The sequence below is a fragment of the Erinaceus europaeus genome, chromosome 4, assembly GCF_950295315.1.
Source record: "Erinaceus europaeus chromosome 4, mEriEur2.1, whole genome shotgun sequence".
In the NCBI taxonomy this organism is placed as follows: Eukaryota; Metazoa; Chordata; class Mammalia; order Eulipotyphla; family Erinaceidae; genus Erinaceus; species Erinaceus europaeus.
In genome coordinates this window covers 135,126,515-135,142,158 of record NC_080165.1, presented here as the reverse complement: position 1 = coordinate 135,142,158, position 15,644 = coordinate 135,126,515, and the positions used below count along the sequence as shown (strand labels likewise).

Sequence of the window (15,644 nt, the reverse complement as noted above, 5' to 3'; positions counted from 1 at the left end):
AATAGATAGTACAACCGTCTACTTCCAAAAAAAAAAAAAAAAATGGGAGTGGATGAACATTATTCTAGAAGGGAATTGTGAGAAGTTGTACCCCTCTTATTCTATAGTTTTGTCAATGTCTCCTTTTTATAAATAAAATAAAATAAAAATTATATCTAAAAAACCCCCAAAACTAAATTAAATACTCCACCAGTTTATAAACCCATAGAATTACCATAGTTTTCTATAGAATGTTCAAATGAAAGACTTCAAGATATGGAGATTGGGTGGTGGGAATTGTGTGGAGTTGTACCCCTCCTACCCTATGGTTTTGTTAATTTATCCTTTCTTAAATAAATAAATAAATACATAAATAAAAAAGACTTCAAGAAAAAGAATATATACTCCCTCTATACCCTACTCCACCCTAGGTCCCCAAGTTACGTATAAAAAAAAATTACAGGGGGATGGGCAGCAGTGCCATGAGTTAAGTGCACATAATACGAAGCACACAAACTGGCGCAAGGATCCCGGTTTGAGCCCATGGCTCCCCATCTGCATCTGCTTCACAAGCAGTGAAGCAAGTCTGCAGGTATCTATCTTTCTCTTCCCCTCTCTGTCTTCCCCTCCTCTCTTGATTTCTCTCTGTCCTATCCAACAGAAATAGCCATAACAATAATAACAACAAGCGCAACAAGGGCAACAAAAATAGGAAAAAAAAAATAGCCTCCAGGAGCAGTGGATTCATAGTGCCGGCACTGAGCCCCAGCAATATCCGTGTAGGCAAAAAAAAAAATTGTAAACTATTTTTCCTGCCCAAATAAGTTGTTGCTATGACTTTAAAATATGCCTTGTTGTTGGCTGTATAGATGCCAAAGTTAAGTAATATGACTAGCAGTTACTTAAATTTCTTCAACAGAGTTGATTTTCTTTGTTGTTCCTGAGGTAAGTTGATAACCTTTTCATAATATCAACAAAAGCTTAAGCAACTCATTTACCCAAATTCAGCTACCTTATGAACTCTCTAGAATGTTCTCACTTGCCAGAATATTCTGAAGAGAGTATTTATATCTCAGCAGTTCTTCCATCTTCATCATCTTTAGAACTGTCTTAGAAGTGGATTTTGCTTTATCAACATATCTGCAACAGTGAGTAGTAAAACGGTACATTTATATACTGTTTTTGAGTAAGTTTTGGGAGTCTTAACCTCTTTTCAGCATACCTATGAATTTATTTTTTTCACCACAATTTTGTGGTTTTCCTCTTTTAATCTAGGGTATCATTGCATCAGTTATAGGGAGCCACAAGAGGTCCTCTCTCTCTCTCTCTCTCTCTCTCTCTCTCTCTCTCTCTCTCCTCACCCACTTTCCCTCTCCCCTCTCTTTTTATTGTCACCGGGGTCATTGCTGGTGCTTGGTGTCTATACTATGAGTCCACCACTCCTAGTGGCCATTTCTTTCTTTCTCTTTTAATTTTTTTTTTAGATAGGACAGGTAGAAATTGAAGTGGGGTTCATGGCCATACCACCCTGAACATGCCCAATCATGTCTGATTTCAGAGGGGGGGGGAGAGACAGAGAAGAAGAGACAAAGAGAGACACTTGTGAAGCTTCCCTGCTACAGGTGGGGAAAGCTCAGACCTAGGTCCTTGAGCATGCTAACAACATATGTGCTCAGCCAGGTGCTACCACCGAGCTCCCTATATTTTTCTCTAAATATAATCAGTTTCTTTAGTATCCACCAGGGACATGAAATAAATACATATCAAGTCATTGCCAAGACCCAACCTGAATCTCCCTTATGCCCCACAGTTCTCCTTTATATCTGTAACCAAGCAACTTTTGCAATTTTTACTGTTGAGATACTTTAGACAGACTAGATATAGCAAGCGGCAAACGGAAAAGTTATGTTCAGAAGGCTTATGTGGATTTGTGGTCATGCCATCCTGATCGTACCCAGGATCATCTGATCTTGGAAGCTAAGCGGAATGAGGCCTGGTTAGACTTAGATGGGAAACAGAATGTCTGTGGGTAGTTAAAATTCTTTCTTCCTAAACTCCAGGGCTTATGGAATTGAGATTTTGGTGAGTGAGTAGCACTGTGGAATGCCAGGATGTATTTGATAATGACTCATACTTTCATCTTTGCTTTTTGACTTCGACTATAGTTCCTACTTATAAACTCATCCTTTTGTCCATGGTACACAGTATAAATTCTCCATTAGCACATTCCAAAGAATGAGTTCTCCAGATGCTTTCTGTAAAGTGTGTGATGCTTGTCGAAACTGTTCTCTATTTCTAATGACTCTTTGTGATGACTCAGCCAGCCTGTTTTAGTCTCATTCTCATTCAATGAAGCTACTGGAACTTCAGTTTGCTATGAAGAAACCTCTAGATAATTTTTTTTAGTTTCTTTATTGGTGGGTTAATGGTTTACAGTTGACCATCAAATACAGTAGTTTGTACATGCGTAACATTTTTCAGTTTTCCACATAACAATTCAATCCTCCCTAGGACCTCCTCTATCATCATGTTCAAGGACCTAAGCTCCCCCATCAACACTGAGTCTTTTACTTTGGTGCAATACATCAACTCCAGTCAAAGTTCTGATTTGTGTTTTTACTTCTGGCCTGAATTTAAAATATATATATATATATATATATATATATATATATATATATATATATATATATATATATATATATTTATTTACTTTCCCTTTTGTTGCCCTTGTTGTTTTATTGTTGTTGTAGTTATTGTTGTTATTGACGTCGTCGTAGGATAGGACAGATAGAAATGGAGAGAGGAGGGGAAGACAGAGAGGGAAGAGAAAGACACCTGCAGACCTTCTTCACCTCCTGTTAAGCAACGCCCCTGCAGGTGGGGAGCTGGGGCTCGAACCTGGGTCCTTGTGCTTTGTGCGTGCACTTAACCCGCTGCGTTACCGCCTGACTCGCCTCCCCCCCCTTTTTTTTTAATAGTGAAAGTCCCGAGAGCTCTAGGAATTTAAGGTTTCTGTGAAGATTAAATGATTTAAGATATGTAAGGTATATAGTATGGTAAATGAATTAATAAATTCACGTGTGACCACGAAAGGCTGTTTGTACATGTTGAATACTCAATAAATTCAAGTTTTTGAGAATTCTAAGAACATAGATTTTATCTGTTTTATTGCAGGTGAATAATTATGGACAACACAGATACATATTTATTGAACTTTAAAGGCTATCATTTTGAACGCTCCATGGTTGATGTTAACCTATTCGAAAACCTAGATGATTTTGAAATTAGAGATGATGATGTCTTCATTATTACGTATCCCAAATCTGGTAAGTATGAGAATTGGGGTCACTTGTTATCTAACTTCACTCTACTTATAACATGAGCCTTTTCTAGGAGTTGTATGTTGATACTCATTGTATGCAATCAACACTGTATGGGAAAAGCTATGCTACAATGTAAGAAGAACAAAAAGTAAGAGGAACCTTAAAAATTATAGTTTTCCAGAGTCAGTGGTGCTGCTGGTTAAGGGCACATTGTACTGTGTGCAAGGCCTGGAGGGAGGACCTGGGTTCAGATTCTGCTCCCCCCCTGCAGCGGGGTTGCTTCACAAGCTATGAAGCAGGTCTGCAGGTGTTTATCTTTGTCTCTCCCTCTTCACCTGCCCCCCTCAATTTCTCCCTGTCTTATCAAATAAAATGAAAAAAAAAAGGTGGGGGCGGGGGAGCAGGCAATGGCGTACCTGGTTAAGTGCTTACATTACAGTGTGCGAGGACCCAGGTTCAAGCCCCTGCTCCCCAGCTGCAGGTGGAAAGCTTCACTAGTGGTGAAGCAGGGCTGCAGGTGTCTCTCTGTCTCTCTCACTCTCTATCTTCCTCTCCCTTCTCAATTTCTTTCTGTCTTTATCCAATAATAAAAGAATTGAAAATTTAAAATGATTTAATATATATATACGTGATTTTTTATACTTATTTCCAAAAGATAAAGCATTAAGAGAGGAAATTATGAAAGAAGAAACAGAAAGAGCCACGGAGCAGCATCAAAAGGAAATGTACATAAAGGTAGAATATAGAAAAAAAAAACAAAACTAGAGGGTTAATCTGATTCACCATTACCGTGGACTTAGGACAACCATTGTACTTAGGAGAGAAACAGGAACCAAGAGCTCTTGATTTTTAAATTTTTTTATTTTTTAAGAGCTCTTGATTTTATCTTGACTAATTTTAATGCAAAATATGTCAGCTTTGACAAATTCATTAGAATACTTAAAGTGGTAGAAAAATTGACACCTCGGGAGTCGGGTGGTAGTGCAGCGGGTTAAGCGCACGTGGCACAAAGCTCAAGGACTGGCATAAGGATCCCGGTTCAAGCCCCCGGCTCCCCACCTGCAGGGCAGTCGCTTCACAGGCGTTGAAGCAGGTCTGCAGGTGTCTTTCTCCCTCCCTCTCTGTCTTCCCCTCTTCTCTCCATTTCTGTCTGTCCTATCCAACAACAATAACTACAACAAGGGCAATAAAAGAGAATAAATAAAAATAAAACATAAATAAACAAATTTTAAAAAATTGACACCTTTAAAAATGTTAAAATTATAGTGTCACTATTGGTACTGGTTATTGAGCATTGATTCAATCAGAACCTTGATTCTTTTTACAGGTACCATCTGGACTCAGCAAATATTGAGCTTGATTTATTTTGAGGATCATCGTTACAGAACTAAACATGTGGATACAATTGACAGAGCCCCCTTCCTGGAATACAATCTGCGCAATGTGGACTTTCTCAGCAGGCCGTCCCCTCGCATCTTCACTACGCATATGCCTTATTATCTAGTACCAAAAGGCCTCAAGAAGACAAAGGCTAAAGTATGTCACAGATATAGCTCACAAATTGATAGCACCTTTCGCATTGTTTTCAATCCAGCCCAATTTTAGTGTATGTTCTGCTGAAGCAAGCACATCTTCACTCATTCAGACTTTACAGCACAATTGTTAAATTTCCGTGATATTGTATACGCTAAAGTATTTGTAGCATACAAAAATTGGGTCACCAATATATCATTTGAAGTGTAATGATAAAATATACAGCATGAATTCTTTTAAGGCAGAAAATAATACAAGTGTGTGTGTGTGTGTGTGTGTGTGTGTGTGTGTGTAACTGGGCCTCAGTGCCACATCTTACTGTCCTTAGTGAGCCTTATTTACAGAGCACTGCTCAGCTCTGGCTTATGGTGGTGTGGGGGACTGAACCTGGGACTTTGCAGCCTCAGGCATGAGAGTCTCTTTGCATAACCATTATGCTATCTACCCTTGCACCAATCTTATTCTTTTAAAATTTAAATTAATTAATTATTACCAGCAGACTGCTTGTTTTTGGCTCATGGTAGTGCTGGGGATTTAACTTGGGTCCTTGGATCCCCAGACCTGAAAGCCTATTGCATAGCCATTATGTTATCTGCTCAGCCCGGCTATTCTTTATAGTGATCGCATAGGATTTGAGTCTCTGACTGTAATTTTTAAAATGTTATTATCTTTATTTATTGGCTAGAGACAGCCAGAAATTGAGAGGGGAGGGGGAGATAGAGAGGGAGAGAGACAGAGAGACACCTGTAGCCCTGCTTCACCACTTGTGAAGATTTCCCCCTGTAGGTGGGGACCAGGGGCTTGAACTTGAGCACTGTAATGTGTGTACTCAATCAGGTACACCACTACCTGGCCCCCAGACTATAAAATATTTAAGACACATCGATGAACAGGTGGTTGTAGCAAAGGTATGCATCTGAAATAAACATTATAATGTTTGTACTATTTTGTCTCTAGTGAAATGGTTGGCTAAAAGTGAAATTTTCATCTGCCAATGTCCTAATATTTTAACCATTTAATTAGGCCTACATGTCTTCTCTAATCTCTCAATTATACTTCATCTAAAATGTCTTTCTTTGCACATTTCTCAGTGATTTACCAGTCCTTTTGATTGCTAGACTGAATAAATTCCTGTTCTTGAGTTGTTTTCAGCCCTTTCTATTTTAGTAAATTGAAGGTATTTATGCCAGCTTACGCTTTCAAATGTCTTTTATACTCCCTATTTTAATCTAAGATGTCTCTTTTTACAGTTTTGTAGGTAAAGCTATATGAGCTAATATTTTCCCAATTAATTTAAATCGTTTATCTTTTAAACTTGCTGAATGCTTTTAATGTTATATGTTCAACTCTTATGTCTTGCTACAAAAAAAATTTCTTTCATTCCCACAAAGTTTATACAAATACATTCTAGTCTCCCCCCACCTCTTTTATCATAAAGGGTTTCACTAATTCAAACTGACTTTTTTTTCTTTTTCAGATAAAAGATAGAGAAAAAGGTAGAGAAATAAAAGGAAAGATACAACAGCATCAAAGCTGTGAGGATCAGTGAAGTGGGGACTGGGCTAGAACCAGGGTTACACTCAGGACAAAGATAAATGTACTATCCATGCCTATCTCTGTCTCTCTCTCCCCCCTTCTTTCTTTCTAATTCACATGTGTCTGTGCTCTAGATTCCACATGAGTGGAATCATACTGTTGCTGTCTTTCACTTCTTTAGTTATTTTGCTAAGCAGAATCACCTCCACTTCCAGCCATTTTGTCCCACAGGACATAATATCATCTTTTTTTTTCTTTTTTATTTAAGAAAGGATTAATTAACAAAACCATAGGGTAGGAGGGGGTACAACTCCACACAATTCCCACCACCCAATCTCCATATCCCACCCCCTCCCCTGATAGCTTTCCCATTCTCTGTCCCTCTGGGAGCATGGACCCAGGGTCATTGTGGGTTGCAGAAGGTAGAAGGTGTGGCTTCTGTAACTGCTTCCCCGCTGAACATGGGCGTTGACTGGTCGGTCCATACTCCCAGTCTGCCTCTCTCTTTCCCTAGTAGGATGGGTCTCTGGGGAAGCGGAGCTCCAGGACACATTGGTGGAGTCTTCAGTCCAGGGAAGCCTGGCTGGCATCCTGATGACATCTGGAACCTGGTGACTGAAAAGAGAGTTAACATACGAAGCCAAACAAATTGTTGATCAGTCATGGACCCAAAGCTTGGAATAGTGGAGAGGAAGTGTTGGGGGGGTACTCACTGCAAACTCTAGTGTACTTCTACTTTCAGGTATATATTTTGCAGTAGTTTACAGATACGTGTGAACATATGCTCTCTCTCACAGAAACTGGTGTATATCTAGGTTTTGGGACTTTGTTAGAAAGTGAACCACCTGAGATGGAATTAGAGTATACTATGAAAGGAAAGGTCTCACCCGAGTAATGAAGCTGAAGGGTTGTCATTCCACACGTGAAGTCTCTGGACACAGTCTGAAGTGAAGCATGTTGAGGTGGCAATTGTTGCATTGGTTAGGTTGTGATCGGCAGATGCAATATTATTTGATATGGATTGGGAGAGGCATAAGGGAAAATGGGCCTTATCCAAGGGTTCCAGGACTGGGGGAAGTAGAGGCTCTATAGTGGAGATGTGAGGTTCCTGCTGTCTTAGGGTTCAAAAAGACAATCGATAGTTAATGTTATCATCACATTAACTGGTAATTGGGTTAACTTTGAAAAGTCCTTTTGTTAGGGTTTGCTGTACAAATATCATCTTTTTTTCTATTGTGCTATGTGTTGTCAAGAATTGTTCAACTTAGTTTTTGTCTTTCTTTCTGCAGATCATTTACATCTACAGAAACCCCAAAGATGTTTTGACTTCATTTTACCATTTCTCAAATTTTATAGTTACACTGGAATCATCGGGAGACACAGAAAGTTTCATGACAAGATTTCTAGATGGTAAAGGTAACTGTTAATCCATTTTATCAGCCAACATGCTTATGAGGTAATACTACCCTTTAGCCTGATTTTCAAACTTAGGGAACACCTTAAAGAAAACAGAGCGTTCTCTTTGCCCCTGACCGCAACCATGTAAGTGTCTCTCTTTCTGTCTCCTGGGACTAACATGTGAGCAGCCTTCAGTTCTGTTTCTTTCTTTTTCTCTACCTCTCTCTTTTTCCCTAACATATTTTGTTTTCAATAGTTTAATTTACCTGAATAAAAACAAAGAAAACAGAGAAAGATCAAACCCCCAGTTCCCACCTCATGTTATTCTTCTTCAAAACATTATTTTTCAAATGCAATATTGGGGCTGAGTGGTGACTCACACAGTAGAACACACAATGCCATGAATGAAGACCAGGGTTCAAGCCCTGGATCCCCATCTGCAGGGGAGAGCACCAGGATACGTGGAGACGTGCTGCAGATGTCTTTCCTTTTCTCTCTCTCTCTCTGTTCCTCTCTTTACCTCCAGGGTTAGTGCTGGGGTTCAGTGCCTGCACTATGAATCCACTATTTATAGCCTCCACTCCACTGGGGGCTATTTTTTTCCCTTTTGTTGCCCTTGTTGTTTATCGTTGTTGTTATTGCTGTCGTTGTTGTTGATAGGACAGAGAGAAATGGAGAGAGGAGGGGAAGACAGAGAGGGGGACACCTGCAGACCTGCTTCACCACTTGTGAAGTGACCACCCTGCAGGTGGGAAGCCGGGGGCTTAAACCCAGATCCTTATGCCAGTCCTTGTGTTTTGCTCCATGTACACTTAATCCAGTGCACTACCACCCAGGCCCCCTTCTCTCCCTCTCTATCTATTCCCTTTCTTTGTCTCTCATACTCTATCAGAAAAGAAAGATAAGAGGTGTCACACCTGACTAAGCACACACATTATAATGCGCAAGGACCCAGGTTCAAACCCCTGATCTCCACCTGCAGGGGGAAGATTCACAAGTGGTGAAGCAAGTGTCTCTTTCTGTCTTTTCCCCTCTCTGCCTCCCCCTCTCAATCTCTCTCTGTCTATATTCAACAATAAATAAATAGAAAGAAGGAAAAAAAGGAGAAGAAGAAATAGAAGAGGAAGGGGAAGAAGAAGTAGAAGAAGAGGAAGAAGAAGGGGTAGGAGGAGGAGGAGGAGGAGGAGGAGGAGGAGGAGGAGGAGGAGGAGGAGGAGGAGGAGGAGAGGAAAAGAAAGGCCATTGGGAACAATAGAGCTAGACAGCACCAATCCACAGATATAACCCTGTTTGGAGGCAGAGAATATCCAAAGCGGAGATTTTTTTTTTTTTTTGCCTCCGGGGTTATCACTGGGGCTCAGTGTCTGCACTACGAATCCATTGCTCCTGGAGGCCATTTTTCACATTATTTTGTAGGATAGGACAGAGAGAGATGGAGAGAGGAGGGGAAGACAGAGAGGGGGCAAGAAAGATAGACACCTGCAGACCTGCTTCACCACCTGTGAAGCGACTCCCCTGCAGGGGCGGGGCGGGGGCTCAAACCAGGATCCTTGCACCTTGTACTGTGTGCGCTTAACCCAGTGTTCTACTGCCCGCCTCTCAGAAATTAATTTTTCTTTGTAGGATTCCATAATAGAAATGAAAGTCTTTACTGCTAAACATATGAAACACATTTAGCTTATTACTAATTGACTAATTAACTTTATTTTCCACAGTGGTAGGGAGTGTTTGGTTTGATCACATCAGAGGCTGGTATGAGCACAGACATGACTTCAATATTCTATTTATGATGTACGAGGAGATGAAGAAGGTAAGAGGAGAAGGTTCCATTTTCTTAATCCTTTCTTTCTTGCTTTTGAGCACCCAGTTTTCAGTTTCCTACCGATCCCTCTATTCCTGGTCTTTCCCCAGGAATCTAGTCTTACTGCACACCGTCATCTTTTGTGACACCATTTTATGTAACTATCTGAAGACATGTTAGGAGATGTAAATGCTTGGAGCAGATATGGCTATCAAAGGAGAGCATTGTGAAGCACCGGGGTACAAGTCATTAATTATCCAGATAAAGCTGTGTGTCATGAGAGTCAAGTTTGTGATTTTTTTTTTTATGGCCACCAAGGTTATCGCTTCTCTTTCTCTCTTTCCTTCTTTCTTCTTATTTGACAGGACAGAGGGAAACTGAGACAGGAGGTGGGGGGGGGGAGGATAGAGAGGAAGAGAGAGAGATAGAGACACACATGCACATCTGCTTCACTGCTCTTGAAGCTTCTCCCCAGCAGGTGGAGACTTCTCCCACTTACTGGGTTGCCTGGTTATCCTTGTGTAGTTTGCTTCTGATGTATAGAAACTTTTTTTTTTTTTAACTTTCTTATAATCCCATTTATTTACTCTTGTTTTCATTTCCCATGCCCAGGGGGTTGAGTCTCCAAGTACATCTTTGATGTAAATGTTTTGCAAAGTTTCACTGACATTCCCTTTTATAAATTTTAGCACTTTTGGCTTAACACTAGACCTTTAATACATTTTGATTTGACCTTGGTGTACGATATTAAGTGGTGGTCTAGTTTCACTTTTCTTCATGTCTTTTGTTTTTTATTAGAGTTGCAGGGATTTTTTTTTTGTCATTGAGTTGTTGGAACTTTTCATGTAACTCTTGCTATTGCTCCTGATCTGATACATAATTTGTAAATATGTATGTTGGTCTATCCTTCCATCCTGGAAGAAAAAAATCCTACGTAGTCATGATGTCCATTTTTTCATGTACCATTTGCATTTGGTTTCCTAAAGTTTTTTATCAGAATCTTAGCACCTATATTCATCAGAGATACTGGCTTTTTTTTTTTTTTACTTTTAATACAGTGTTTAATCAATTATGCGAGATATTTAACATTTTTATAGGAAGACTTCATGTCTGATGATCTATCCCAGTTGTGGAGTAATGTAAATGTTCTGAACACACTAAGAGTAGATTAGGCTGAGATAATATTTGTTCTTTAAGTATATAAAGTGTTTATTCAACTTAATAAATTTTCAATTTACCTGTCTATGACCTATATTTGCATGCCTAAGAAGATCTATACTTATTTTACTTTTCCTCATAAAATCCTTTTTTTAAATTATTTACTTATTATTGGATAGAAACAGAGAGAAATTGAGAGGGAAGGAAAGTTACAAAGGGAGAGAGAGAGAGAGATACCTGTAGCCCTGCTTCACCACTCATGAAGCTTTCTTCCTGCAGGTGGGGGCCAGGGGCTTGATTCTGGGTCCTTGAGCACTACAATGTGTGCACTCCACCAAGTGTGCCATCTCCTGGCCCCTCCTCATAAAGTTCTTAACTCAAAAAAATACAGATGCTATATTACACCTTTATTTTCTCTCATATAAATTCTCTTTAAAAAAACTAGTTTCCAAGAGTAAATAAATGAATTATTGAAGATGAAATTTACTTATAAAATCAAACATTAGGTGCTTTTTCAAAGTTAAGAACTATGAAGACTCATTTTCATAGAAGAAATAAGTAATATATCCTTGTCAAACTTCATTATTTTTAAAAAATATTTTATTTATTAGTGAGGGAGATAGGAGGAGAGAGAGAAGAAACTAGATATCACTCTGGTACATGTGCTGTTGGGGATCGAACTCAGGACCTGATGCTTGATAGTCTAACACTATTCATTGCACCACTTATCGGACCACTCAAACTTCATTGTTATATTAAGAACACACACAATTTTGACTTTCCAAGTATTATAAAAATGTTAGTACTGGGGGAGTTGGGCTGTAGCACAGCGGGTTAAGCGCAGGTGGCGCAAAGCACAAGGACCGGCATAAGGATCCCGGTTCGAACCCTGGCTCCCCACCTGCAGGGGAGTCGCTTCACAGGCGGTGAAGCAGGTCTGCAGGTGTCTATCTTTCTCTCCTCCTCTCTGTCTTCCCCTCCTCTCTCCATTTCTCTCTGTCCTATCCAACAACGACAACAACAACAATAATAACTACAACAATAAAACAACAAGGGCAACAAAAGGGAATAAATAAATAAATAAATGTTAGTACTGATCTCAGGCATTTCTTATAACCTGGCCATCACTTAATGCAATTTTTTTTCAGGATCTCAGAAGTTCTGTATGTAAAATCAGTAGTTTTTTTGAGAAAGAACTGAGTGAAGAGGACATAGACGCTATTGTGAAGCAGGCTACATTTAAGAACATGAAATCTGATCCACAAGCAAACTATAATCATGTAGTGAAAAATGAAGTTGGAACAAAAAACAGTGATGGCTGCTTCCTGCGCAAAGGTGATCACGTTCAGTGGCTTTTAAACAAAAAGTTGTTGACTATTTCCTTGCATATTTTTTTAAAAAGAAAAGAATATAGAGTATCTTTTAAAATTTATTGATTTATTTTTCTGTGAGAGGACAGAGAGAAACTGAGAGTGCAGAGGGGAAAAGGAAAGAGAATGGGACACACCTGCAGCTTTGCTTCAACACTTGTGTGGTTTTTTCCCTGCAGATGGGGACAAGGCTTTTTGCTTGAACCCAGGTCCTTGTGCATTGTAATCCATGCATTCAACCAAACTTGCTCCCGTCTGGCCTTAGTGTCCTTGCACTTTTAGCACTTTCTTAAATAAAGAGTATTTTTTGCATATTCAAAGACTGCAATTCGAACTACAGAGAAAAATCAAAGATCTTAACTGAACATAAATTTAAGAAATATCCAGACTTTTGCCTCAGAGGTCCCAGGTTCAATCTCAGGTGCTCCCATAAGACAGAATGAAGCAGTGCCCTAGTCTCTCTCACTCTATTTCCCTCATAAAAGTCAATCTTTAAAAACGGAGTTGTTATTTATTAAAGAGCTAAAAGTAAAAAAAAAAAAAAAATTAAGAAGTATCCCAGGTTGCCACCTGCAGGAGGAAAGCTTTGTTAGTGGTGAGGCAGGGCTGCAGGTGTCTCTTTGTCTCTCTTCCTCTCTATCTCCCCATTTCCCTCTTGATTTCTGATCATCTCTATCAAATAAATAAATATAATTTTAAAAAATTAAAGAAAAACAAGTGTCCCAGGAAGTTGAACAGTTTTAGCACTAAGAAAGTTACACTTACAGACTGACAAATATTAGTTTGGTTTCTTCTACTGCACATAATATTGTGTTCTGATGTTTGTTCTCAAATTTTACTGAAAAGTGATGGATATATGTGACTGAGAGAGCATCAATTCAAGTGTTCCTTAAAGTCTTTCTACAAACTTTTTAAAAGGTGTATTTAACAGATATCATGTGAGGAGCAGGACATTTTGGACTACTGTTATTTCTTCATGTATCAGTTTTCTTCATTACAAAACACCGATAATTTCTTAACCTGATTTTATACAAATTCCATTATTAAATAATGTACTTTCATATTATGACATAAGTTGTTGAAAGAAGGTATTTTACTACTAATAATTCTTAAAATCAAGAAAATTTAGTTGTGGCAGGTTTTTCTTGCCTGCAAGAGAAGGAATAAGTCACCACCAGAGATTCTTGGGACTATTCAGAGAATGATGCGTTTATTGTTAAGACTTAGTAGGGTTTTTATAATCACAATAAGATATGTGTTTAATATCACATGTACTTAGAACCAGAATAACACATTTTTGAATTAGGCTTTTCAAAAACATATTTATTTATTTATTTTCCTTTTCTGTTGCCCTTGTTTTATTGTTGTAGTTATTATTGTTATTGTCGTTGTTGGATAGGACAGAGAGAAATGGAGAGAGAAGGGGAAGACAGAGAGGGAGAGAGAAAGACAGACACCTGCAGACCTGCTTCACTGCCTGTGAAGTGACTCCTCTGCAGGTGGGGAGCCTGGGGCTTGAACCAGGATCCTTAGGCCGGACCTTGCACTTTGTGCTATGTGCACTTAACCCGCTTAGCCTGACTCCCTAAGCTTTTTTTTTTTTTTTTTTTTTTAACAAAAGATCAAGGCTAGTACTCTGTGTCTATAAAGTTACAACAGCTGCGTCTATAGATAAAATTCAAGGTCAGAACATCTGAGTGTAATATAAACAGTAAAAGTTACTATACAACACTAATAACTAGAGGGAGCGCAGTACTAGAAAAAAAACCCAGGGTCAAAAAATGACCCTTGTGCTGGTATTCCACTCACTTGGGAGTTCAAACGGAGGTCTTCCTCAGTTAATATATGTTAGTATTCTATATTTAGTCTTTTTAAAAAAAAAATTTATAATCTTTATTTATTTATTGGATAGAGACAGCCAGAAATTGAGATCAGGAAGGGAGACAGAGAGACACCTACAGACCTGCTTCACCACTCACAAAGCTTTCCCCCTGTAGGTGGGGACTGGGGGCTCGAACCCGGGTCCTTGGGCACTGTAACATATGTGCTCAACCCAGTGTGCCACCACCCGGCCCCCCAGTCTTTTTATTCATTTTTTAAAAAAACATTTTATTTATTTATTAATGAGAAAGATAGGAAGAGAGAGAGAAAGAATCAGATATCACTCTGGTACATGTGCTGCTGGGGATTGAACTCAGGACCTCATGCATTAGAGTCCAATGCTTTATCCACTGCACCACCTCCCGGACCACTTATTCATTTTTTTTTTTAACCTAAGTCCAGCTTATTACTGCTGACTGGTGATGTCAAGGATCAAACCAGGGGTTGCTCTACACGCATTACTTCTGCATTCTCTCCCCAGACCAAATATTTTATTCTTTTTGTATGTATCAGTCTTTAGAAACTTTCAGAACTTTTCTGTTTTATTTGTATTTTATTCCACCCTATTTCTAAATATTTACAGTAGCATTGTGACAAAGTGTATTAAATATTACTTGTAATGTTTTATTTAAATTTTACTAGATATTGGTATTTTATGTAAGCAGTTCCTTCTTTTGCTCCATTTATTGTTAATTTTCACTTTCATATGCCCAATTACAGCAGATATAATGCAATTCTCAAGCCCATAAGGACTTCTGAGTTGGCACAAAGGGCAGGAATGAAATTTGCTCCAGAACCTAGTGCCAGAGCTGAGCAGTGCTCTGGTCTCGCTCATTGTATGAAAATAAATAAAATCTCTGTAAAATTACATTAGAACTATTGTTTGTCAAGATGGTGCCTACCACCTATGGATAGTAGAATTTTAAAATTATGATCTTTATGTATTTCAGTTTTGCTTTTTGTTCTTGGGAAGTCTGTAATTTAATAGTGACTATGGAAGGAAGCCTAAGAAATACAGAAGTTGACTACAACTTGATTTTTGTATTGCTTCATCTCCAAGTCTGTTTCTTAGCTTATCGCTGTGTGAGAAGTGAAGTTTCAAACATCAGGAAGAAATAACAGATTTTAATTTGAACTGAAGGAAAAATTAGAGTGGCTTGGCAGGGACTTGTCCTTTGATAATATTACTTTCTCACCCAGGCTTTTATTTCATGTGTTTATCAAACTAGGTACCATTGGAGACTGGAAACATCTTCTGACTGTGGACCAAAGCGAAAGATTTGACAAGATATTCCAAAGGAAGATGAAAGATATACCCTTGAAATTCATTTGGGATATAAATGAGGAATAAGACAGTGGACTAGAGTCATATAAATATTGCACAAATATGTATTCATATATTTGAATATATGAATACATATATGAATACATATTTGTGCTTCTCATACAATTTATTAAAGTCTGCTAACAACAAAAAAAAGTAGCTAAAATAAACTTAGGTAACTTGCCATGAGTTTGAGTGCCAACAATCTCATATTGTAAAGATTAAAATGATTTGGAACATAGTTTATATCCGTAGCCTGCAGTTATAAAGGAAAAAATTTAAAAAGTATGCCACATCATTTTTAAATGCCTTGAGGTTCTTGTAGTGTGTATTTGTTCTTT

General features: G+C 38.6%; 1 protein-coding gene across 1 annotated transcript; it reads left to right on the top strand.

Annotated features, from left to right (window-relative positions):
• The first annotated feature begins 1,026 nt into the window (after positions 1–1,026).
• Positions 1,027–15,337, top strand: LOC103111705 (amine sulfotransferase-like). Its single transcript, XM_007521037.3, has 7 exons — positions 1,027–1,127; positions 3,154–3,305; positions 4,630–4,838; positions 7,661–7,787; positions 9,485–9,579; positions 11,877–12,063; positions 15,209–15,337. Exons 2-7 carry the CDS (start codon positions 3,164–3,166, stop codon positions 15,328–15,330), a joined length of 882 nt encoding a protein of 293 aa, XP_007521099.1. The 5' UTR covers positions 1,027–1,127; positions 3,154–3,163; the 3' UTR covers positions 15,331–15,337.
• Positions 15,338–15,644: the final 307 nt, after the last annotated feature.

Coding starts and splice junctions, on each gene's coding strand:
- LOC103111705 (XM_007521037.3), top strand. CDS start 3,164: ATGGACAACACAGATACATATTTATTGAACTTTAAAGGCTATCATTTT. Junction 3,306..4,629: donor TATTACGTATCCCAAATCTG/GTAAGTATGAGA, acceptor TTCTTTTTACAG/GTACCATCTGGACTCAGCAA. Junction 4,839..7,660: donor TCAAGAAGACAAAGGCTAAA/GTATGTCACAGA, acceptor TTCTTTCTGCAG/ATCATTTACATCTACAGAAA.